The sequence below is a fragment of the Macaca thibetana genome, chromosome 4 (assembly GCF_024542745.1).
Source record: "Macaca thibetana thibetana isolate TM-01 chromosome 4, ASM2454274v1, whole genome shotgun sequence".
In the NCBI taxonomy this organism is placed as follows: domain Eukaryota; kingdom Metazoa; phylum Chordata; class Mammalia; order Primates; family Cercopithecidae; genus Macaca; species Macaca thibetana.
This window is the reverse complement of record NC_065581.1, coordinates 168,522,078-168,548,956: the sequence shown is the minus strand read 5'-3', so window position 1 is coordinate 168,548,956 and position 26,879 is coordinate 168,522,078. Positions and strand designations below refer to the sequence as shown.

The following is a 26,879-nucleotide window of genomic DNA, read 5'->3' as shown; positions in this document are numbered from 1 at the left end:
GTGATATCTCACTGTGGTTTTAATTTGCATTTCCCTAGTGGTTAATTATGTTGAACAACTTTTCATGTACTTATTTACCATCTGAATGTCTTGGGTAAAATGTCTGTCTTTTGCCTACTTTCTAATTGGATTGTTTTTAATGCTGAGTTCTGAGAATCTTCATATTTTCTAGATATAAGATCTCTGTCAGACAAGTGGTTTGCAAATATTGTCTCCCAGGCAGTGGCTTGTCTTTTCCTTATCCTAATAGAGCAACATTTTTAATTTTGAATTTAAAATGTTGAATTAAATATGTTTGAATTAAAAATGTTTCCAATTTATCAATTTTTCCTTTTATAGACTATGCTTTTGGTATGAAGTCTAAGAGCTCTTTGCCTGACCCTAGATACCAAAGATCTTCTCTTTTTTCCCCAAAAGCGTAATAGTTTTATGTTTTACATTTAATTTCATATTCCATTTGAGTTAATTTTTGTAAAACGTGTGAGGCCAAAGACAAGGTTCTTCTGTTTTTTTTCTTTTTCTTTTTTTTGGCTTATGGGTATCCAATGCTCCAGCCACATTTGCTAAAGAGGCTGCCTTCCTCCAATGAGTTGCTTCTGCACCTTGTCCAGATCCGCTGGTGGGACTCGCGTGGGTCTACGTCTGGGTTCTCTATTCTGTTTCATTGACCTTGTGTCTGTCCCTTCACCAACACTACACTGTCTTGATTACAGCAGTCGTATAGCGAGGTATGTTATCAAGTGCAGTGATTCTGCCCATTTTATTATTCTTTTTCAAGATGATTTTTGTGATTTTTAGTTCCACTGCCCTTCCAGATAAATTTTAGAATAATCTTGCCATATCTGCAAAAAAATACCTTGCTGGGATTTTTGCTAGCAAGTACATCAAACCCGTACATCAGTTTGGAGGGAACCAACCTCTCTATTATGCTAAGCCTTTCAGTACATGAACATGGCATGTGCCTCCATTTATTTGGGTTTGCTCTGATTTATCAGTATTTTGCAGTTTTTAGCATATAGATCCTGTATATGTTTATTTGATTTATGCCTAGGTAATTCATTTTTGTGAAACAATTGTTAAATGGTACTATCTTTTACATTTAGGTTTCCATATGTTCATTAATAGTATATAGAAATGTAGGTGATGCTTGGTATGTATGTCTTGTAGCTTGAGGCCTTGCTGAACTCTCACTAGCTCTGGTTTTGTTTTTCTTTTTTATTTTTTTGAAAGACAGGGTCTCACTCTGTTGCCCAGGCAGGAGTGCAATGGCGCGGTATTGGCTCACTGCAAGCTCCACCTCCCAGGTTCACGCCATTCTCCTGACTCAGCCTCCCGAGTAGCTGGGACCACAGGCACCTGCCACCACGCCCGGCTAATTTTTTGTATTTTTTAGTAGAGACGGGGTCTCACTCTGTTGCCCAGGCTGGAGTATGGTGGTGTGATCATGAATCACTAGAGCCTTGGCCTCTCCGGCTCAAACAATCCCTCCCACCTCAGCTCCCTAAGTAGCGAACACATCCAGCTACTTTTTCAATTTTTTGTAGAGATGGGGGTCTCACTACGTTGCCCAGGCTGGTCTTGAACCTCTTTGTTTAGGTAATCCTCTTACCTCAGCCTCCCAAAGTGCTGGGATTACAGGCATGAGCCACCACACCTGACCTAGCTCTAGTTTTTTTGTAGATTCCTTGGAATTTTTTATTTGGAGAATCATGTCATTTGCAAATAGAGACAGTTTTGTTTCCTTCTTTTTGTCTGCATGCTTTTTATTTCCTTTTCTGTCCTCACTGCACTAGCCAGAACTTCCAGCACTATATTGAATAAGAGTGGTGAGGGCAGACATCCCTGTCCCTAATATCCCTGATACTGGGGAAAAGCAATTAGTCTTTTACTGTTATATGTTACATTGGCTGTAGGGGCTTTTGTAGATGTTCTTTATCAAGCTGAGAAAGACCTCCTCCATTATCATTTTTCTGAAAGTTTTTTTTTACCATGAATGGGCAGTGAATTTTGTCGAATCCTTTTTCTGAATGATCTATATAATCATGTGACTTTTCTTCCTTAACCTATTAATATGGAGGTTTCACTGACTGAGTTTTAAGTACTAAACCAGCCATATAGTCCTGGAATAAAGAATCCACTTGGTCATAGTGTATAATTAATTGCTGGATTTGATTCACTCATATTTTGTTAAAGATTTTTGTATCTATGTTCATAAGGGATAATGGCCTGTAGTTTTCCGTTTTGCACTATTTTTTTTTTCTGTCTGGTTTGGGTGTCAGGGTAATACTGGCCTCACTGGGGAGTAGTCTATCTTCTTGTATTTTCTGGAAGACTGTAGAACTGCCATTAATTCTTCCTTAAACATGTGGTAAATTGCCGAGTGACACTTCTGGGCTAGAGACATCTTTTGGGGGGAGTTTGCAAACTGTGGATTCAATTTCTTTAACAGTTATGGAGTTCTTTAAAGAACCTGTTTGGTATTGGGGGTTGTGGCCACCTGTGCTTTTCAGAGATTTGCCCCTATATCTAAGTTGTTGAAGGCATGTGTGTAGAGTTGTTTGCAGTGCTTCCCTTTCTTCTCAGAAGGGTCTATAGTAATACCCCCGCCTTATCCCTAATAGTACTAATTTGTGTTTTCTTAATTCTCGACAGGCAAACGCATCAGAGCGTAAGTGGCTTCTAACGACAAGCTGACCCCCCTTGATCTCTGTCTTCTACAGGATCTTGACATGGCACTTTTTTATAACCTTTTCGGTTCACTGACACCTTCAAATAGCTTTATTAAAAAATGTTGTGCTAGCTTTTCTATTTGTCTTCAGCCAGAAAGTGAGTCCAAAAAAATTGTTTCTCTCTACAGCTCATTTTTGGAGTATGACACCCCAAGGCTCAGGCAAGAAAAGCAAAAATAAACAAGTGGGACTACCTCACATAGCAAAGCTTCTGAACAGCAAAGGGACCAATGAAGTAAACGAAAAGGCAGTCTATGGACTTGGAGAAAATATTTGCAAACCATGTATCTATTAAGGGGCTAACATCCAAAATATGTAAGGAACTCACACAACTCGACAGCAAAAAACAACCCAATTAAAACACGGGCAAAGAACATGAACAGACATTTCTCTAAAGGCAATACACAAATGGTCAGCAGGCACATGCAAAGGTGTCCAACACTAATCACCGCGGAGATGCAAATCAAACCCACAGTGTGAAATCACCTCACCACGTGTTCGGAGGGCTATCGTCAAAAAAGACAAGAAATAAGTGCTGGTGAGGATGTGGAGAAAGGGGAACCCTTCTACACTGTTGGTGGGCATGTAAATTGGCACAGTCATTATAGAAAACAGTACGGAGGTTCCTCCAAAGCCTAAAATTAGAACTACTATACGACCCAGCAATCTCACTTCTAGGTATAGATCCAAAGCAACTGAAATCAGTATGTTGATGAGATACCTGCACCCCATGTTTCCTGCAGCACTCTATACAACAGCCAAAGCTCAGAACCAACCTAAGCATCTATCAACCGATGAATGGATAAAGAAAACAGTACATATACAGAATGGAATACTGTTCAGCTATTAAAAAAAGAAAAGAAAAGAAATCCTGTCACGTGACGACATGGATGGAAGTGCAGAACTTTATGTGAAGTGAAGTCAGGCAAAGTCAGACAAATACTGCACAATCTCACCTGCATGTGGAATCTAAAAAACGCCAAATACAAACAAACCAAGAGCAGAACGGGAGTTCCTGGGTGAGGGAGGAAATGGGAAGAGGTGAGTCCAAGGACACAGAGTTGCGGTTACACAGGATGAATGGGTCTGGAGAGATCTAATGCACAGCATGAGGACTAGAGGTCATAACACTCTACTGTACACCGAAAATCTGCCTAGAGAGTAGATTTTAGGTGCTTTTACCACACACACATACACAAAAGGTAATTATGGAAGATGACGCACAGGTTAATTTGGGAAAAAACAAACAAACAAAATCTCCTTCGTATTGTGAATCTTTCTGGTAGTCTCATGAAGCCTATGAACACTTTCTTAGATCAGCAGTTAATGTGTATAATAAAATACAAAGATTTATAAATTAATTATAAGACAGTTTTCAAAATAATATAAAATCAAATGTAAGATACAGTAATTTAGCCCCCTTTTTATATAGGTTGAGCATCTCTATTCTGAAAATACAGAATCTAAAATACTGCCAAATCCAAAGCTTTTTGAGCACCGACATGACGCTGAAAGAAAATACTCATGGGAGCATTTTGGATTTCAGGTCTTTGGATTATAAATGCTCAAGTGGTAAGTATAATGAAATATTCAGAAATCTGAAACACTTCTGGTCCCAAGCACTTTGGCTGAGAAGTACTCAACCTGTAAAAACTGTACATAAGACCCAGCAGTGGGCCTAATAACCATAGTTTTGAGAAAATGATGACAGTAAACAATATATGAGGACTTCTCCAACTGTAATGAAAATATCTGATTTCTATTGGTAACAGAACCACAGGTGCTGTTGACTACATCATAAAGGAAATGATAAATTTCAGTTAGAAGTTAGTGAAAACACAGGTATATTTTTTCCTGTTTCAGACCACAGATCCCCACTGAAGGACCCCTGCACTACAGCCTAGTTTTAACAGAGCCAGCAGGCTGATTCAAAAGGTGAGTTGGGTCATGTCATTCCTTCGTTCCAAGTCTTGAGCAAGGAGAAACCCCTCACCAGGCTGCCTGGGCCCATGGCTCTGGCCCCGTCCCTTGCTCCTCCTGATTTGCCCGACACAGGCACACCCCCACCCCGGCACTGGCCATCTACTTAGTACGCTCTTCTCTCAGAAAGCTGAATAGTTAATTCTCTTATTTTTTCAAGTCTTAGCTCAAATAGCCCCTTTTTAAAGTGGTCAAATAAAGGTGTAGCCCACCCTGCCCATACCCGGAAGCTCAGGGCTCAGCTCTGCCTCTCTACGTTCCAGGGTGCTGGCTGCCCCTTTGCAGGCCCGTCCACGCCAACGCTTCCTGGTTCTGCTTCCTGCTTCCGGTCCATTTCCCCCAGTAGGATGTGGTTCTGCTTCCTACTTCCTGCCCATTTCCCCTGCTAGGATGTGGTTCTGCTTCCTGCTTCCTGTCTCTTTCCCCCGCTAGGCTGTAGATCCGAAAAGGGCAGGCGTCGCTCACTGATATCCCATTCTCTTCACAGAGCATGGCATAGAATAGGCGCTCAACGTCCTTTTTTTATTGTTTTAAACAAATGGAATGAACTGACAAGAAACTTTACTGTGGGACATGAATGGGAACAAGTCCTCAGGGAGGGGTGATGATGAAGAGGACTCTGAGTTACACATCCTCCTAGCGGGTGGCACGGTGTGTGCCAGGCGTCCACAGGTCAAGTCCAAACCAAAGGTCTGGGCTCTCAAGTCTCATGCTCCTCTTAGAAACTGCTGGGGGTTAAAGAATCCTTATAAAAAGAAAACTTAGGTAAGATGTGCCACAGCTACTCTGGGTATGGTAAAGATTAATAGATAAATAAATGGCAGGAGCGTTCTTTCAACACCTGGGCTGTGATCTCTGATGGAAGTCTGCAGAGTGTATGAATCAAGGAAAATTCCACAGACAGAAATGAGCATTTTATGGCAACTCTATCAGGTATTAAATATAAACTGTAAACCAAGAAAAAAACATTAAGCTGGTAAAAAGGTCACAGCCTGAAAGGGCTGACTGTGTTGATAAACTGATCTCTCAAAACATAAACATTTCCCTTTTGTTTTCAACTTCTTCAGTTAACTGCTCTATTCTAAGGGTTTCTCTGCCATCCAGAATGAATGGTGCTCTCCCAGGCATCTGGGATTAGGGACGCACGCACAGCACAGGGCAGCATGAGCCAGAGCTCTCCCAGGCATCTGGGACTAGGGACGCGCACACAGCACAGGGCAGCGTGAGCCAGTGCTCTCCCAGGCATCTGGGATTAGGGAAGCGCGCACAGCACAGGGCAGCGTGAGCCGGTGCTCTCCCAGGCATCTGGGATTAGGGAGGCGCACAGCACAGGGCAGCGTGAGCCGGTGCTCTCCCAGGCATCTGGGATTAGGGAGGCGCACAGCACAGGGCAGCGTGAGCCGGTGCTCTCCCAGGCATCTGGGATCAGGAACGTGCGCACAGCACAGGGCAGCGTGAGCCGGTGCTCTCCCAGGCATCTGGGATCAGGAACGTGCGCACAGCACAGGGCAGCGTGAGCCGGTGCTCTCCCAGGCATCTGGGATTAGGGACACGTGCACAGCACAGGGCAGCGTGAGCCGGTGCTCTCCCAGGCATCTGGGATCAGGAACGTGCGCACAGCACAAAGTGGCTTTCTGCACTTGCTCTACGCAGAAACAGGCACTTCCTCCTCTTCTCTAGGGGGTTACCCAAACCCCTGTGCCAAGCACTCAGATTTCTATTTCTTACCAAGTGGCCGCTTCTCCATCCTCTCCATGTTCACATCTGGCTAGAGTCCAGATTTTCAGTTCACATTCAAACGCCTCAAAAGATGATCTCACTGTCTCTCCTGCCTCAGCATTCATCCCTGTACCAAACCACTCCAACCAGCCTCCACTCCTCCAATCTCCTGGAATTGTTCTCAACAAGGTGAGCAGTGACCAAGGCTCAGGCCCAATGCGTACTGACCAGTCTTTTCTGGCGTACTGCCCTGCTGCACATGGTCGCCCCCACATGCCAGCACTCTCTGCTCTACCATTCCTCTGGTATCCCCTCGCCCACCCGTCTTCCTCCTCCACACTCTGATCTCTGTGTTCACTGTCTTTCTGCTGGTCCTTAAACAAGGGTGTTATTCCCCTTGGCTTACTGTCCTTATCACACTACACGTACATCTCTCAACTGAACCTCATTCTCATCTATTTACAAAGACATGTCTTATGCTTCCCAAATCTTCAATGCCAAACTCTCTTCCAAGCTTCACGCTTGCACATCCAGCTGTCTGGAAACAGATCCCATACACAGTCCTCACAAAGCTGACTTCATCACCTCCTCCCCTTGTCTGTTAACCTACCCCAGAGACCCAAACTAGAGAAACAGTAACCACACTAGGGCCTCCTCCTCATCTCATGCTGTAATCACGATGAGGGCCTAGCAATTTCACTTCCTGAATGTGACCTGCCATCTCTCTCTTCACCTCCACCTCCAGTTCTGCCGTCCCAGTTAATTCGTTACAGCTCCCCGTGTACCTGGGCAAGGCTCCTCACTGGCCTTTTTAGGGCCACCCGTCTGCGGCTCCCAAACACCCCAGGGAACTTCTTTGCTCTCTCTTCAGAAACAGTCCCCACTCTTTCCCTTGTTCTTACCTCTGACTCATTAAATCCTGCCCACCTTTACAGATCTAGTCCAGGAGTCATTTCCTCCTTGGAGTCTCTGAGACACCTTCCAGGCCCAGACAGGGGCATCCCTCGTCCCTGCATCCACCGTGCCCTGTGTGTCTCCTGTGCAGTTCTTGCCGCTGCACTTACTTTCTCAGGACTCTGAGCTCTTTGAAGGCCTCCTTGCCGTACCTTCTCTGTACCCCTCCTCACAAATCTGGCACATCACAGGAATTCAAATTTCTACTGACTAAATGAGTTTGCTGATTAAGTATCTGAACATGATTCTCTACCAGCTGAGGCTGCTCAATGAATGCACGAGCGGAAGTGTCTGTATAAGGAAATATGCTGATTCCATTCGAGAACACAATGCTTATTTGCAAGGACACAATTATTGACTTACTGTGTAACAGGCCAAGATTCTTACTCAACATACGTCCTTTGTAGGCAAAAGCAAACCACAATAAGCCTACCCTGACCTGAGAGCTTGCTGTTAGGAACAGATAACCTGAGAACTGTGTTTTGCCAACAATCCGTTTCCACCCTGAAGGAATGGAGTTCACAAGGCCTTTGCTTTGTGAGCCCTGCTGCCTATGTGCTGTGTGATTACAAACATTCCACAGTGGGTTATTTAGAAAGATACTGAAATTGCGGAACTCTGTGCTGACACACTGATTACAGCAACAACCACAGATTGGACCTACTTCGTATGAATACTTTAACCACCAGCTTAGGGACCATCCCTGAGTTACAGCAGAGGGAGCCCTGAACTGGAAGCCTCAGCTCTCTCACCACCTGGCCAAGGGGCTGAAAGCAGGTGATGCCACTTGGGTGGGTTGTGGCGATCTCATCTGTGCAATGAAGAACTGGATTTGGTTCGGTTCAGTCACCAACAGCTAACAACTACTGAACCAGGTGCAAATGTGGAAGTCCTATCCTCAAGAAATTAAAGTATAATGGAAATAAAGACAGATGACATCAAACTATTATCTACTGATGTGCTCTGAAGGCCCTTCACAGGTAAAGCTGCTATGACACGCTGCAGCAAGGACAGGTGAATATTCCTTAGGAATGTAAAGTGACATCACCAGTTCATCTAACAGATGCCATCCTGGGTCAGACACTCAACCAACAATGCTCCATTCATTGCACTAACACTGAGTGAAGGGAAGAAGACAGGTGATTATTTCCCAAACTGAAAACTGAAAAGTTTGCTCTTGAAAATAACCAGGCCTAAATGACAGACGTGTTCATTCTTAGCAGTTAGGATGTGCTCTGAACAAGTGTTACGTGTGGGTCATTTTTTCAGTGAAAAAAAGCCTCAACAAGTCAATAATAAACATTAAACAATTCTGTTCCAAGCAAGAACTCGCCAATTCCTGGTGCAAGAGCATCAAGAAGAAATGAGATCTCATCTCGGGGAGAGTAAACGGCTGAAACGGAACCTGCTGGGGCCACGCCAGTTCACCCTGTTTTTCCTAAATACACCTACTTCTGCCAGGCTCATTCAAGCTAAAAGTAAACCAAACTTGCCATGTTCCCATTTCACAATTTACATATAATTTACCTGTTTTATTTCTCTGCCTCAAAGAATTACACATATGATCAAATCCAAAATGGGCAAAACCACCAGTGGAGGGTTTGAAGGGTGAGGAGCCAGGACGACACAACCTGAGATGCGCTCTTGCCGAGTCAGAGCACCTACTGTGCGGAGTGGTGTCAGCACCAGAGTGAAAGTTTAACCCAAGATGCTTTTTATAGACATTGTTTCCTCAGCGAGGCTTTCTTTTGCCCGCTACTCTAAGGAGAAGTGAGGGTAACAAATCCAGGTAGAACTGAGGAATGATCTGGCATGGTAGCAGCACTGTGTTGGTGCAGGGGACTCTGGGATGCTGGGTTTGCATATTCCGTTGATTTGGTACCTGGGCATTTACATCCAGCATCAACAAGCACACCTATGATCTTTCCCGGACCAACAAGCATACCTATGATCTTTCCCGGACCAACAAGCACACCTATGATCTTTCCCGGACCAACAAGCATGCCTATGATCTTTCCCGGACCAACAAGCATGCCTATGATCTTTCCCGGACCAACAAGCACACCTATGATCTTTCCCGGACCAACAAGCGCGCCTATGATCTTTTCCGGACCAACAAGCGCGCCTATGATCTTTCCCGGTGTTTCTGGAGGTCAGGGAGACAGAAGATACTACTTTAAAAGTGTGTTCATTGCAACATTCTTATTTCCCAGAATATACTTTAAAAGTGTTTCTCAGGCCTGTTTGCCTTGTACTTTACTTTTCTAATTGTAACGTAAGTTTTGTAAAGTAAATTACACCTCTTCTCAGCACATTTCCGTGAAGAGGTCCATAAAAACACTGTGCTGTAGCCTTGGGACTTGTGAAAAGCCTGGAAACAAAGACCGACTTCCAAATTACTAATCACACAGAAAAAACGGCTAATTTAAGCTAACTGCGGTTACATGGGGAGACAGAACATTTTCACAGGCTGCAGGAGTAAAATCTGAGGATCTGAGGTTATCTTTTCAGCAACAGAGAAAGTCACCTGGCGACGCTCCTTCCCTAAGGAACTCTGGAATTTAGGGAACATCCTGGGAGCCCACGTCAGCGTGACAGAGGGTGGCCGCAGGTCTAAGGCCCACATCACCACTTCACTATGACTGAAAGGTATGGCCTTTGGGTTGTCCAACCCAACGAATAAAATTCGTAAATAAAAGCAGCCTGTATTTTGGAAATAGGCTTTAAGGTGCTCTGGAATAAAAGACAAGGAAAGCTGAGCTCTTCCGGCTGAGGCCATAGAGTCCAGGGTCCCAGGGCATCCGATGGGAACCAGGAAACTGGAAAAACCAGTTCTTAAAGTTCCTAAAGCCTGACAGTAAATATTTAACAGTAAACAGCTCACCGTTTTTGTGTTTATATGCTAAGGAAGGTTCATTTACTAGGGTTTATGGGCAGTTATGTAAAATGATACTTGTATGAACAAAACTGCTATTTTAAGTTTCAGACATTGCTTCATCAGGGCCCTTGTCCTACAAGCTGGTGGAAATCTAAACAGAGGGAAAACATTATGAACACATTGTTATTTATTAGTAAAGAAAACAGCAAAAATAAACTGGTTTTCTTTGGTCCAAAAGGCCTAGTTTGATTTTATAACTAAGATTCTTTCTCTTCGCTGGAAGCCTTCCGATTGTAGTGGGCAGTCTTACAGAATAACTCATAATGATGTCTTTTCCCGAAACCTCGACGGTCCGGCATTCTGGTGGCACGACGCACAGCGAGAGCCCGTCCAGCTTCTACTCATGTCCGGCTACTCCTCAGCCTCCCTGAGCAGGGGCAGGAGGAGCCCAAACCTCCCATGTTGTTAGAGATGCTCCATGAGGGCAGAACCCACCAACCCAGCAGCACCGCAGTTCACAACTGCATTCATCTGAGATTCCCGTGTTGTATCCGACAGCTGCCTAAAGCCCACACAGTATTCACCTAAGGAAACAGCACGGCTCTGAGTTACAACTGTCAGTTCATAAAATTAGACTATCTTCTCTTCTAAGAACGCGCTCACATTCAAAGAATCACAGAGGGGAAGAGACCAGAAGCACAGCCAGGCAAGGCTGAATTGAAATCCCACCGTCCCGCCCCTGTAGATACTACCATCTTCTTGGAGTATTTTACATTCGTCAAACCGCTTTCACTAGATGTCTCTGAAATACTAATCTCAGTGACTCCTAATAAAGATTTAATCACTCTTTTAACATTAATATAATTAAAATAATGTATATAAGCAGTACCTGAATTGAGGCTTTCTTAGCTTTTAAGACTAAATCGAGTATAAAAAATCATTCTTTAAAAAAGTTTAATTAAAACTGAGAGTAAACAAATTACTCAGACCGCATGAACCATGCTCTTATCAAATGGCTGAAACAAGACACTGTATGTCTCGATAGAAAATAAGCTCTCATAATTCCTAATAAAAAATTTATTTTACTCAGTAGGATAAACTCCTTAAAAATAACTGAATAAATCTGAGAGTCAACTACCTACCTTCACGCTTATTTTTTCTATTTTTCAATTTCCTGACTCACTTAACACAAGGAAAACATTAAGAAAAGATGAATTTCTTGAAAAATGTGCGTGAAGGTCCTGACCCGCCTCAGTTATTTGGTTTCCATCTCTTCTCTGCTCCAAGCCTGAGGGTGGCAGCTGGCGCCAGGCGCTGGTCTCGCGAGCTGCAGCCTCCTGGCCAATCATCTCTCCCTTCCTGTCCCGGAACGAATGGCGGACACTCTTCAAGGCCTGACTCCTGAAGACTCACGAGCTAGGCACACAGAGGGGGCTCTGACCACCAGGCCTCATTTGACAAGTGTTGATTGTGAGGTGCTTTTTGCTTTTTTCTTTTTCAATTAATCTTTCTGGAGAATTTCCTTTTTTCCCTTTTGCATCTTAAGGTGGAGGTTTTTATTCCAAATGTTTTTTACACACAATTCTTGAAACTCTTGAATTCAATGATAGCTTCTTATCATGGCAAAAGGTACATATCAAAAAAACAGAAAAGTTTTAGTTACTAACATCTGAGGGGATGTCATTCCACATATTTAAGGAAATTGCTAAGCAGGTCCACACAAACACTTGTAAAGAAATGTTCACAGCAGTGTTATTCACGGGGCCAAAAAGTGAAACTACCAACTGTCTCTCAGTTGATGATGGACAAACAAAACATCGTCCATCCACACAACCCTCAGCCATTGAGAACCTGGGAAACACAGTGCTCAGTGAATGACGCCAGACACGAAAGGCCACAAACTGTGCGATGCCATGTTTATGAAATGTCCGGGACAAAGAAATATACAGAGGCAGAAAATGGATGCGTGGTAAACAGGGGCTGAGGAGTGTGGGGCTGGGGCTGGGGGGAGGGAGACTGCATAAGAGGTAGAGGTTTCTTTCTGAGGTGACAAAAAAGTTCTAAAATTGATTGTGGCTGAACAACAACTCTGTGAATGCACTAAAAGCCATTAAATTGTACACCTTAAATGGGTGAATTGTATAGTTTATGTGACTTTGTCTAAATAACATCTGTCTATCCATCCACCCGTACTGAGATACATATACACTATTTCTTGCTTGATGTGGTGGCTCAGTGTTCACTCCCACCTGCACACAGGGCTAAGTGCTACAAACTCTACTGCAGCATCTCCATCTGTGAGAGATGCACAACCATCCTGAGACCTCAGCATGATGATGAATATGAATAGCTGTATTCATAAATGTAAAGCTGCAGGAAGAAACCAAGTTTAACAGAATGTTAACGAAAACAAGTCCTTAAAGGTGTCAGAAGGCGAATCTTCCTGAGAAATGCAGTGAGGTACTATCTGAACTGCTGACTGCAGTTCCTCTGTTCTTCTCCTTTACTGCCTTGCCCCACCCTCTTTAGTCATTTAGGACATCCCACAATGACGGGTACAGGATCAGACAGCTAACTGGAGAGGGTAATATTACCGAGTTCTGGCTTCTGAGTTTAGGTTTAACCCCCAGAAGAACTTCAAAGAACTCAGATTTGCCAGAGCAGGACTGGACAGCACTCCTGGAACCAGGGAAGAAGGAGAGGAAGCCAGGGGCACAGAGAAACTGGGAGCCCTACAGAAACGGGGTCCTCTGCCTTGCCCCCCCAGAGGGAGGGTGATGGACCCTCAGGTGGCTGGTGCATCTTAGAGCAGACCATCACTTTCCCTGCCCTCCACATAGAGCTCGGGGAAGTAGCTGCATCTCAGAAAAGAAAGGTCTGCATGGAGTGTCTGGGCAGCAAGGGCCCCCTAAGGTGCCACTGGCCTAGTGCATGTGGCAGCAGGAGGACACAGGGCCTGAGGGCCGCTCTCTGCGGAAGTCTGTGAGGTGCAGAGAGCAGGGTCAGGAGGACACAGGGCCTGAGGGCCGCCCGCTGGGGAAGTCTGTGAGGTGCAGAGAGCAGGGTCAGGACAGCTCAAGGGCAGCTGAGAGTCTCCTGGTCTCACCTCTGCAATGCCTCTGTGATAAATTTCTGCCAACTCACAGAATGGGTTTAAAAGAGAAATTACATTGCTATATTCAAAAAAGGTACATTTTTGGTAAAATTGAAATTACATCCTGAGATTTGTTTCCGCTGTAGAAAAATAAGTTACATGTGAAAGATTCTTATTCATGCAGACAAAACACATCTACCAGCATTAAAGCATAAACTCTAAGTATAAGATTTACAGATACATTCAGCAAACTGACCATTACTGAGCACCTACGAGGTGCAAAGGTTCCATGGAAATTAGAAAAGACTCAGTTTCCACCCCCAAGTAACCGAGCTCTCCTGATTCCAAGAACACAGACATACTTCTCTTAAGATTCTCCAGGACAAGAGAATCTCCTATCTAGGAATCAGGTAAGGGAGCAGGAAAAAAAAACTACCCTAAGTTTGCTGAGGCAAAGGTCACCCAAGGAGTGCCACAGGCTACATCCAGTGGTGGGTTCAGCCCCAGGGTCCGCTCCAGCACTGCTGGCAGTAACGCCTGGATCCTTTATCACGAGAGACCCCGCCAGCTGACCTCTTCACTCTCTCCAAACTGGACTCGGAATTCCTCACAGAGATCACATTTTCTCAGACACGGACCAGGCTCTGCAGCAGGAGACACCTACTACAATTATGAGGATGATGGGCAAAGCCAGTGAAAGTGAGGCCCTGCTGCCAAGTCCAGGAGGCAGACACGCTGCACAGCTGGTTCCAGGCATCTGAGTTCTCAGTCAATTCCTAGGTTCAAATGCAGCCACAAACCTCTCTTCTTTCTCGCCTGTGAAAATTCTGGATAAATATTGGAAAATCTATGTGCACAAGAGAGAATAAAAGTGAGAAAAAAATATGAATACTAATTTATTTTGCTTTGTTCACTTCCATCTTATCTCATTTAAGCTGTTGAGGGACTCATCAGTCATCTTCTGTGTTTACATTTCACTTTGAAAAGTCCAGTAAAACTTTCAAGATTCCTATTTCTACTGCTATGGGCAAATATGTCCTTCCAAAATTTCTTTTTTTTTTTTTTTATGTTAAGCAATTCTTTTTTTGTTTTATACTTTAAGTTCTAGGGTACATGTGCACAACATGCAGGTTTGTTACATATGTATACATGTGCCATGTTGGTGTGCTGCACCCATCAACTCGTCATTCACATCAGGTATAACTCCCAATGCCATCCCTTCCCCTCCCCCCTCCCTACAATAGGCCCCGGTGTGTGATGTTCCCCTTCCCGAATCCAAGTGATCTCACTGTTATGCTGAAGGCTAAATCCCCAATGGGAAGGTATCTGGAGGTGGGGCCTATGAGAGCTGACTGGGTCGTGGCGGGGGAGGGGGGTCTTATGGAAGAGGGTGAGTGCCCTCAGGAGACTGCTGTCTGCTCTCCGCCCTGTGAGGACACAGTGAGAAACCGGCTGTCGGAAAGCCAGGAGGGAGCACCCCCAGACAGCAGAGCTGCTGGCACGTCGATCTGGGACATCAAGTTTCCAAAAAGTGAGAAGGGAATGTTTGGATTTTAGGCCACCCAGTCTGTGGTGTTTTGTTATGGCAGCCCAAACTGACTAGCACATCTACTATTCATTCATTCACCAAATTTTTATTGAGTGCCTATTGTAAAGCAATTTTCCTTCTTTAAAAATTGTATTTCTTCTGTGGACTTGTGTAGGGAAGTAAAAGCAGTTTAATAAATATCTCCTTGAAAACATATTACACAATCCTGTATTTTCATGGTTGTCTTAGGGATTTAATCAGTAAAGCGCCATTTTAGCAGCTTGATCTCATTATGTCTCCAAAGCATTTTGATTCTGCCTACAGGAAAACATTTGATGCGTAAAGTGAGAATTCACCAAGAGCAGCACTGAGTAAAGATCTTTTATGAGAAGGTTTCTCAATCTGCTTTTGACACAAGGCATACCTGCTTATCACTTTAGAGATATCTCACTGTCTAGTGAGAAGACAGGAAGTAAAGGCAGTGCCTGGTAGAACTCGGAACCCTGGCCTTTTGATCAGCTCGGACATGTGCTAGTACCTTGACCTGGAGCAAACCGTTCCCCTAATCTGAGCCTAAAATCCTGGTCTGTAAGGCAAAAGTGCTTGACTAGATTGTCTCTAAGGTACCACTGTGCTCTGAACCAACAGGCAACATGACACTTCACAATTAAATCACACAACATATACGCATATTGAAACACTGCACTGTACCCCATAAATATGCACAATTATTATGTGCCAACTGAAAGCATTACTTAATCTTAAAAAAGCACTTGATGCTTGTAAGGCATCCTAACAGGTGTGAGGAGATCCATGTGAGTCAGCCACCCCCTGACCCCTAAGACTCCCAAATCCAGGTTTTATCACGGCGAGAGTCTTTGTGTAGGAGAATGAGGTGGAGGTGGAACCAAGAGTCAGCGAATTTACATCCTCACTTCAGCTCCTTTATAAGGACCAAGGCCAAGACACAAAATTCTTTGTATCTTAATTTTTCTAAGAATAAGATAAGACTTAATTACCTCAAAGGAATGACATGAAAACTAACTACCGAAGCCCTCTAATGTCTTTAAAACCTGCCACATTCATGCATGGGGTTATTACTGTCACTGTGTGTGCGTGCAGACCTGGCTGCAGGAGGGGCACAGAGACAAAAGCATGGGGCTCCCCGTCCCACCTCTCCCCGCGGACTGACCTGCTGGCTCCAGCCAAGGGTCAGCACGCTCTTCTGGAAAGAGCCGGATGGAAACACTTTTGGCTTTGGGGGCCATATGATGTCCCTCGCAGCCGTTCAACTCTGCTGTTGCAGGGCAAAGGTAGCTGTAAATGACTGAGCATGGCTATGTGCCAAGACAACCATTTTGGACACGGAAATGTGCGTTTCATGTAATTTTCACATCATGGAATAAGATTCTTTTGATTTTTTCCTAACCATTTAGAAACAAACACCATTCTTAGCTCACAGGACTCACTACATGCTGGTGGCGGAATGTGGCCTATGGATGATAGTCTGGTAATCCCTGGTTGAAGCTTTTGAAAAAGTGAGAGTATCATTATCATTTAAAGTTTCATTAATTTGTAGCAAAATAAAAATATCATTTGGAGATTCAATGGCATAGAATTATTTTATTTTCAACTTCTACTGGTGAGTTTTATAGCTTCTCTATAACCTAAAAATAAAAATTTGTTTAAATCAGAATTGTCACAATTTAAAACAAGCTTAAAAGTGACTTATTCTAGGTTAATGAACTGTTTCTGGTGAGAAGAAAAGGATCAAAGCAGTGTGGGCTCAGCTGCAATGAGCATGTTCTGCCTCATTCTTCTCTCATCAAAGTCCTGAATATGAATATGGCAATAAGAAGGAGAAAAAAAAATCTAAAAAATAACGTGAGCTTATCCGAGGCTGGGCAGGGTGGTGAGTATGTGTGTCCTGACCTGAGGCCATAATCAACAGGACTAAGGGAAGATCAAGGCCCACAACACTGCTCATTTTGTGTACTCATGCTGACAAAGTACTCATTTGTTGGAAACTGTCACGTGTTCTTCTCAACAGCTGCATTCACCTAGTCTTTCACCCTCTAAGCCTTGTGGCTGGCTCTGCTCAACTCCCACTCACCCCACACCAGAGACCATGCGGGCCCTGAGCTCTCTCAACTCCACCCCCCACCTCCCAAGTGACGCTTCCCCTCCTGTGGGTGACACTGGCCCCTGACAGGTGTGGGCCACCAGGGGCACCCCATTCAGGTGCGCCCACACGCCACTCTACCTCATGCCCCTGGCACCTGCCCCTCAGAGCACAGGTCCAGCCAAGTAGACTCAGCTGCCTGCCCCTCCCCACTTGCCATTCCCCTTCCCGGCCATCCCCCATTCCCCAATGCAATGGAGAGATTCCTACTCTTTCCAAGGAGCCAGCGAGGCTCTGCCAAGGCAATTGGCCAGAACCTAACAGCTTTCACCACCCATGATTCCCAGCTCTCAGCTCCCCACACACCAAGCTCTCGTCTCACAAGGATAACTGGGGAGGTCTTTGCTCCCCTTTCATCTTTCAGGCAGCAGAATCTAACTCCCAAGAACAGCGAGTTAGTGCCACCTCCCAACAGCCGCAGAGTCTGGATGTGCAACATGCCACTAAATGACAGAATGCCACTGAGTCTACACTTTGCTTATTTATCTATTTTTCCATACAAGACTTAGGCTCCAAGCATTCTCCCACTGAGAACAAGCAGCAGCTCACTGCTGTTATAATCGTGAGGAGCTCCTGCTCTGTCCCCTTTGTGTTTCTGGTCAAGGGTCCTTTTACCAACACCTGCTGAGTCTGTCACAGACCACCCCACCCGATGGTGATGGCAGGCGGATAAACACTTGCACCAACTGGCCAGGCTTTGCAATTCTGATAGGCTCAAAAAGGGTGTGTGTTCCTTCCATGATTCCAACAGAGCCCTGCTCCAGGCAGCCTTGCGGGGGGTGGTGTCAGAGGCCCTGTGCTCAAGCCACTCTGCCACTGCCACCGCCCAGTTTTGCGAACTCTTTGATTTGAATTCCCTCAGAAGGACATATCCAGTTCATGAACAGAAAACATCTGGACCTTTTTCCTTGGTAATTCTCTCCTCCATGGTTTCACGGTTCAGTATCTGCTATCATCAAAAGCACTGCCTACAACCTCTTTCTTCAGGTGGACATTATTTGAGAGTAAGGGCCAAAACCAAAGGGTGAAGTCCAAGACACAACTTTGTTTCAAACAGCCAAGAATGCATGACATAGACCACAGATGTCATCCCTAGTAAGGCAAGAAGGAACCCTGCAGACCAAGCAGCAGATGAACCTAGACTCTTTTCTGCCCACCATCTTGAGAAATTCCCACAGCCAGCATGAATCCTCGTCCTCTGGGTTCAGACATAAACCTCTCATTAGCCTTGGTTTATGACATTTTGGTCTCAGAAAATCCAAGTGGGCTCAAAGTCTGACCAGCTTCACACACACACAAATACGTATTCAATTCCACAAGGGTAAAGTGCCAGGAGGGGGCTGCAGGAGAGAGGAGATGGCCTAGGGCTCAGCCTGACTGGGGGTTTCAGGAGTACGTGCCCCAGGCACACCACACCCTCTCCTCCCTCCTTTTCCGCACTCTGCCCCATCCTCTCCTCCCCTCGTTCTGATGTTGTAAACTCCAGAGCCCTAGCTTTGCTTTTCAACCCAGGAGCCAATCCAGCGCATCAGAAAATCATTCCATGGTCATCTACATGCATATGTACGAAAGGGCTTTTAGCTTCACCAACTGTAGGTCTCACCATTGTAATCTACAAGCTCATAACATTTCCAGGTAACAGAGGTGAGAAATGAAAATGCCACCAGTTATCTGAAGAGGATGATTGTGGGGAGGAAGGACAGGCATGCCAGTATCTGTGTTTCAGCAGCACCAGCCTCAGAAGGGCCCCCGGGCATCCATGTCCCAAGTGCCCCCATCAGCTCTTGAGACTAGAATTGTAGGGAACCCCAGAGAGGTGTCAGAGGGAGTTCTGCAAAGATGGGGCTGTGTCTAGACACCTGCTTTGTATTGCACAATCACTTTGCTGAACCAGAGAGACTCTGCCTGTCTCAGCAAATGCTCATGCATACTTTTAAATTGCAGGTATTAATTTAATCAAGTTAATCAATGTTGGCAGGATGCTGGGTACTGGAAAATAAAGAGGAGCAAGAACACTGCCCCTTTTCTCAAAGGGTGTTAGTCTGGGAGAGGAGGGAAACTGAAAACCCTAAGTGGGACACTCTGGCTTCTCACCCACGAGTCCCTCTCAGAACACACTCCAGACCAACCTGGCCAGGACTCTCTGGGACAGTGACTTGGCATGTGGATTAGAACAAGACCCACGGTGTGAAAGGCGCTGCTGAACAAACATAAATGAGAGGGACATCGCAGGCTCAAAGGAGGAGGTCGGAGAAGGTGGAGGAGACTCAGGGCCCCTGGATATGGAAGTGGGCATTTTTCAGCCTTTGCTTCATTGACTTCATGCAATGGAAGGGGCAGGCATCTCTCTCAGTGACTGAACAAGAGGAAATGCAGCACAAATCACCAGCACCAGCCGCGTCCCAGAGCCTGCCAGAGAAGGGAAACAGAGGGAATAGAAACCTTGCTGTAGGAGAATTTTTTTCCCCCAAATGAGAGACACCTGAGTTTTTCAGCAAGCGACCATAGCCAGTGAAAATAATGAAGTTAGAGAGAGGAGGTAGAGAAGACAGAGAGCTGGAGGGACGGTTCATGCAACAAACTGCCCAGGCAGGTGTGGAGGCGGGGTCCCAGGGCTAAGAGGGCGCTGCAAATCTGTAGGAAATGGTCAAGTTGACTCATTTTAAGTGATCTTCCAAATTATTCCTGGGATTTTTACAACTTCAATTATTAAAGTTCAAAAGTTTAAAACGCACACGCAGCACATGGAGTTGATGAAAATTTACAGACTATTAAACCCACGAAGTTAAAAGACGGATGCTTTAACTCACATAATAGAGATCCCAGCAAAATACATTTTTTAGTCAGGAGTTCCAGACCAGCCTGGCCAACAGGGTGAAACCCCATCTCTACTAAAAATACAAAAATTAGCTGGGTGTGGTGGCGGGCGCCTGTAATCTCAGCTACTTGGGAGGCTGACGCAGGAGAATTGCTTGAACCCAGGAGGCAGAGGTTGCAGTGAGCCGAGACTGCACCACTGCACTCCAGCCTGGGCAACAGAGCAAGACTCCATCTCAAAAACAACAACAACAACAACAAACCTCAAAAAATCACATTTTAAAAAAAGTATGTTTTGGCTGGGCACAGTAGCTCACAATTTTAATCCCAGCACTGTGGGAGGCTGATGCAGGTGCATCACTGAAGGTCAGGAGTTCTAGACCAGTCTGGCCAACATGGTGAAACCCTGTTTATACTGAAAATACAAAAACAAAAATTAGCCGGGTGTGGTGGTGCCTGCCTGTAATCCCAGCTACTCAGGAGGCTGGGGTCGCATGAGCTGAGTTCACGCCACTGCACTGCCTGTAATCCCAGCTACTCGGGAGGCTGGGGTCGCATGAGCTGAGTTCACGCCACTGCACTCTAGCCTGGGAGACAGGGGAGACTCCGTCTCGAAAAACCAAACCAAACACTATGTTTAATAAGTGCTTTCTTCAATCATGAGACTATCAAGGCAGTACTGAGAACAAGTTTCACAAAACTGGAATTGAGGCAGCGCCTGTTAGTACCTCATCTGGCTGCTCATCCCAGAGCCCTTAAAGAGACAAACTACTGCATCACGAAAAGATCCTAAAATGCCCTCCTGATCTTTTCCGTGAAACTTCAACTATAATGGGGAAGAGAAGGCTGGACTGCACAGCTGTCTTCCGGGCAGTGACAACTAATCGGTCATGTCTGTACCTGTAGATTTACAAGCTGCGAGGTGGATTTTCCTTGGAGGCACAAGGCCTGCGCAATAAACGCATGCAAATCCTCCAGGCAAAGAGTGTCCACCTGAAAAGGACAGAGAAAGGCCAGTGTTAGGCTACAGGAAAAATTAAACATTTCTTACAAATTGATCTCAGTTACTAACTATGAGTGTGTGTATAGGTGCAAACACGCACACACATGCACGTACAGGCACACGCACAGGCACATACATGTGCACACAAGCACACAGAGGTGCACAGGCATGCACACACACACGGGCACGCATGTGCACGCACAGGTGCACAAACAGGCGCATGCTCAGGCACGCACATGGTGCATCAGACCTCAGGCAGCGGACAGTGTGTAGTGGAAAGAGCACAGCCTCTTCACACCATCCTTGGCTCCTGGCTGTGAAGCTCTCTCTATGGTGTCCCCAGTTGTGCCCACAACTCACAGCCCAGCTGGAAGGGGAGCCTGAATTTCTAGTCCGGTTAGACTCTAATGAGGTAGAACTCTCCAGAACATCTGGGAATAATCATGAGGTGCCAACCAAGACCAGGTCTTAGGGCCAGACAGGTGATCATGTTCGGCACAAACTGCACAGAGTAAACAGTTTAGGGGTTTTCAGAGCGCGAGTATCCACAGCTGGGCTGAGCTGGGGTCATCATACACTTTCAGCAACCCAGAGAAAAACTGTGTCCTCGAATCCTAGTTGAGAGTAAATCAGAACCCACAATATGAGACCCTACTAATACTCTGTGGAATCAAAAGACACAACAAAAGTGAGAAGAGGAAAGAGGGACAGAGTAACAAGAGACAGCAAAGGGCAGGCTGAGCATCCTGGGTGTGGAGTAGATGCCGGAGATGAGGAGAGGGCGTGAAGAGCGAGGAAGATCTGAACGGTCCAGGCTCCAACAACAGCAGACAGTGCTTTTGCCACATCCCATCCCCTGCCCCACTCGGCGAGGGGGTCGAGACAGTCCCCTCCCAGCCACCAAGTTCTGCCACCCAGAAAAAGGCAGAACATGCCCGCTGACTGAATGACTCCACGCCGTCCTAAGACCACAAGAGCTGCTTCTCACAGAAGAGCACCTCCTGTGGCAAATAAAGGCTTACGGAAAAAGAAACAGGAAAGCCAACAGCAAACCCATCAATAACAACTTCACTGACTCTTCTTGGATATTAAAAACGGCTAACATGCCTATTTGCAATAAGAACGACCCCACCATAAATCAGAAAGACTCCTGTGCTCCCCGGGAGGATGGTGGCATTTGCTTCCCCCAGGGTGGGGGTGCTGACTGCCGCGTGGACCTGCTGATGCTTTTACTCACCGTGTCACTATCCTAGTCCACTTTTATTCCAAGTAGCTGTTACCTTGGAATAAAAGGAATAGAAAATATGTGCATTTCTATGATGTAAACTTACCTTTCCAGAGGATATTCTCAGATGAGTCTTTAATAAAATCATTTGTGGCTGTTGTTAACTGGGAGGTCAGACCAAATGAGAGTACAGCTGACTCCTGACAATACAGGTTTGAATTGTATGGGTTCACTTATATGTGGATTTTTTTCCAACCAAATGCAGATGGAAAAATACAGTGTTCACGGGATGTAAAACCCGAATATAAAGGGCCAACTTTTCAAATACGTGGGCTCCGCAGGCTGACTGCAGGACTTGAGCATGCATGGATTTTGGCATCCTTGGGGGTCTTGGGACCAATCCCCCACATATACCAAGACACAACTGTATTTAGTTTCTCTGTCATTTTCAGGCACTGAACAGTATGCGATTTTATCCCATATTACACATCAAAACATCGAATTTAGGCTTAATATATAAAACTGTAATATTTTTATAAATGTATCTTTTTAGCCTTATTCATTCTGAGTTATTATCCCTGTGAATAATACAGCACCTTCTTCATCTAGTGAATGCCAAATTGATTTGTCAATCTGTTGTTTTCCAGTTTTAGAAAGTTCTGATTTAAACATCTCCTTTAAAGACAAGTTACCAAGTCTGCTCATGCCAACTTGCACTAAAGAGATTTTATTTAAGAGGTCTTTGTTAATAGAAAAAAGGTAAAGTGGAAATTTTCCTCCCGATGCTTGTCTTGCTTCAGGTTTATACAAATAGGGATGTGATGTTCCTGTTCTGGGGTCCTGGGCTTTTTCTGCTTGAAGTGAATTTAAAGAACTGACAGCCACCTGCGCAGTAATGAGAAGGCAGAACTGCGCTGCATGGCCACACACAGGATCAGCATTGTCAATACGGAACAGCAGGCAGCATGTCCCTCCTGGAGTGCCCACCATGGCCTCCCCATTGTTGTGTACACACATGGTTATCAACAACAAAACACATGTATTTTTACGGGTGAGAAAAGTCAGCTTACTGGCTACCACCACTTCTCAAGTCCCACTGCGATGCAATGTTAACCACAGACACCTGCAGATTATCAGACAACAGGAATACTAACCAACAGTGCATGCATGTTATATATAATATCAAAAGAAATATCTTTTTACTTTTTTTTCCTCCAATGTTTGGGGGTACATGTGCAGGATGTGTAGGCTTGTTACACAGGTAAACATGTGCCATGAGGGGTGGCTGCACAGATTATCTCATCACCTACGTATTAAGCCTGGCATCCATTAGCGATTCTTCATGATGCTCTCCTTCCCCCTCCCCCACCCCCCACAGTCCCCCGTGTGTGTCCTTCCCTGCCATGTGACCCTGTGTTCTCATCATTCAGCTCCGCCTTATAAGTGAGAACATGCAGTATTTGGTTTTCTGTTCCCGTGTTCGTTTGCTGAGGATAATGGCCTCCAACTCCATCCATGTCCCTGCAAAGGACATGATCCAGTTCCTTTTTATGGCTGCATAGTATTCCATGATGTATATATACCACATTTTCTTTACTCAGTCTATCACTGATAAGCATTTAGGTTGATTCCATGTCTTTGCTATTGTGAATAGTGCTGCAGTGAACATATGCATGCAGGTATCTTTATAACAGAATGATTTCTATTCCTTTGGGTAGATTCAATGATGGGATTGCTGGGTCAAATAGTATTTCTGCCTCTAGGTCTTTGAGGAATCACCACACTGTCTTTCACAATTGTTGAACTAATTTACACTCCCGCCAACAGTGTAAAAGTGTTCTTGTTTCTCTGCAACCTCGCCAGCATTTGTTTTTGACATTTTAATAACAGCTATTCTGATTGGCATGACAGTATCTCATTGTGGTTTTGATTTGCATTTCTCTAATGATCAATGATGTTGAATTTTTCTTCATATGTTTGTTGGCTGCATATATATCCCCCCCCCCTTTTTTTTTTTTTTTGAGATAGAGTCTCGCTCTATTGCCCAGGCTGGAGTGCAGTGTCATGATCTCCACTCACTGCAAGCTCCGCCTCCCAGGGTCCTGCCACTGCTTCTGCCTCAGCCTCCGGAGTAGTTGGGATTACAGGCGCCTGCCACCACGCCCGGCTAATTTTTTTTTTTTCTTTTTTTGAGATGGGGTTTCACTGTGTTAGCCAGGATGGTCTCAATCTCCTAACCTCGTGATCTGCCTGCCTCAGCCTCCCAAAGTGCTGGGATTACAGGTGTGAGCCACTGTGCCCAGCCACATGTCCTCTTTTGAGAAGTGTCTGTTCATGTCTTTTGCCTACTTTTTAATGGGATTGTTTGCTTTTTTTTTCCTGTAAATTTGTTTAAGTTCCTTGTAGACTGGATATTAGATCTCTGTCAGATGAATAGATAGTAAAAATGTTCTCCTATTCTGTAGGTTGTTTACTCTGATGATAGTTTATTTTGCTGTGCAGAGGCTCTTTAATTAGATCCCATTTGTCAGTTTTTGCTTTTGCTGCAATTGCTTTTGGTGTTTTCATCATGAAGTTTTTACCCATGCCTGTGTTCTGAATGGCATTGCCTAGATTTTCTTCTAGGATTTTTATGCTTTTGGGTTTACATTTAAGTCTTTAATCCATCTTGGGTTAATTTTTGTAGATAGTGTAATGAAGGGATCCAGTTTCAATTTTCTGTATGTGGCTCAGTCAGTTATCCCAGCACTGTTAATTAAACAGTGAGTCCTTTCCCTATAGATTATTTTTGTCAAGTTGGTAAAAGATCAGATGGTTGTAGATGTGTCATCTTATTTCTGAGTTCTCTATTCTGTTCCATTGGTCTATGTTTCTGTTCTTGTATGAGTACCATGCTGTTTTGGTTATGGCAGTCTTGTAGTATAGTTTGAAGTCGGGTAGCGTGATGCCTCCAGCTTTGCCCTTTTTGGTTAGGATTGTCTTGGCTATTTAGGCTCTTTTGGGTTCTGTATGCATTTTAAAATAGTTTTTTTCTAATTCTGTGAGGAATGTCAATGGTAGTTTAATGGGAACAGCATTGAATCTATAAATTACTTTGGGTCATATGGCCATTTTCACAATATTGATTCTTCCTATCCATGAGCATGGAATGGTTCTCCATTTGTTTGTGTCCTCTCTGATTTCTTTGAGCAGTAGTTTTTAGTTCTCCTTGAAGAGGTCCTTCACTTCCCTTGTTAGCTGTATTACCAGGTATTTTATTCTTTTTGTAGCAATTGTGAATGGGAGTTTATTTGTGATTCTCTCTCCTGTTGTTGGTGTATAGGAATACTAGCAATTTTATATCCTGAGACTTTGCTGAAGTTGGTTCCCAGGGATAAAGTCAACTACATCATGGTGGATAAGCTTTTTGATCTGCTGCTGGATTTGGTTTGCCAGTATTTTAGTGAGGATTTTTGCATCAATGTTCATCAAGGATATCGGCCTGAAGTTTTCTCTTTTTGTTCTGTCTATCAGGTTTTGGTATCAAGATGACGCTGGCCTCATAGAACAAGTTAGAACGGTGTCCTTCCTTTTCAATATTTTGGAATAGTTTCAGCAGAAACAGTGCCAGCTCTTCTTTGTACCTCTGGTAGAATTCAGCTGTGAATCCGTCTGGTTCTGGATTTTGTTTGTTTGATCGGTAAACTATTAATTATAGCCTTAATTTCAGAACTCATTATTGGTCTATTCAGGGATTCAATTTCTTCCTGGTTCAGTCCTGGGAAGGTATATGTGTATAAGAATTTATCAATTTCATCTAGATTTTCTAGTTTATGTGCATAGAGGTGCTCATCGTATTCTCTGATGGTTACTTATATTTCTGTGAGGTGAGTGGTGATAACCCACTTATCATTTCTGATTGTTTTTATTTGATTCTTCTCTCTTCTTTACTAGGGTAGCTAGTGGTCTATTAATTTTTTTCAAAAAAACAGCTCCTGGATTTGATGATTTTTTTTAAAGGGTTTTTTGTGTCTCTATCTCCTTCAGTTCAGCTCTGATCTTGGTTATTTCTTGTGTTCTGCTAGCTTTGGGGTTTTCTTTTGCTCTTGGTTCTCTAGTTCTTTTACCAGAGATGTCAGGTAGTTAACCTGAGATCTTTCTAGCATTTAGTGCTATAAATTTCCCTCTTAACATTGCTTTAGCTGCATCCCAGAGATTCCGGTACGTTGTCTCTTTGTTCTCATTAATTTCGTTATTTAACCAAGAGTCACTCAGGAGCAGGTTGTTCAATTTCCATGTAGCTGTGTGGTTTTGAGTGAATTTCTTAATCTTGAGTTCGAATTTGACTGCTCTGTGGTCTAAGAGACTGTTATGATTTCAACTCTTCTGCATTTGCCGAGAAGTGTTTTACTTCCTATTATGTGATCCATTTTACAGTAAGTGCCGAGCAGCAATGAGAAGAACGTATATTATGCTGAATTTGGGTGGAGAGTTCTGTAGATATCTATCAGGTCCAAGTGATCCAGAGCTGAGTTCAGGTCCCGAATGTCTTCATTAATTTTCTGTCTTGATGATCTAATATTTGTCAGTGGGGTGTTAAAGTCTCCCACTATTATTGTGTGGGAGTCTCTGTGGGTCTCTAAGAACTTGCTTTGTGAATCTGGGTGCTCCTGTACTGGGTGCATATATACATATGATAGTTAGCTCTTCTTGTTAAATTGAAACCTCTAGCATTATGTAATACTCTTGTCTTTTTTTATCTTTGTTGGTTTAAAGTCTGTTTTGTCAGAA

At 44.4% G+C, this 26,879-nt stretch overlaps 1 protein-coding gene and 1 long non-coding RNA gene across 4 annotated transcripts in view; both read right to left on the bottom strand.

The window, feature by feature from the left end:
* The window catches only part of FAM120B (family with sequence similarity 120B), an 84,886-nt gene that overhangs the window by 19,431 nt on the left and 38,576 nt on the right, over positions 1–26,879 (bottom strand). For 2 of the 3 annotated variants that reach the window (XM_050787122.1, XM_050787123.1), the window contains exon 6: positions 20,782–20,874. In XM_050787122.1, coding sequence (XP_050643079.1) covers positions 20,782–20,874 — 93 coding nt within the window. The other variant, XM_050787124.1, reaches the window with a different exon arrangement.
* Positions 671–20,395, bottom strand: LOC126952483 (uncharacterized). Its single transcript, XR_007724909.1, has 2 exons — positions 9,448–20,395; positions 671–9,417 (listed from the first exon to the last, which is right to left on the bottom strand). It is a non-coding gene; the product is annotated as an uncharacterized LOC126952483 (long non-coding RNA).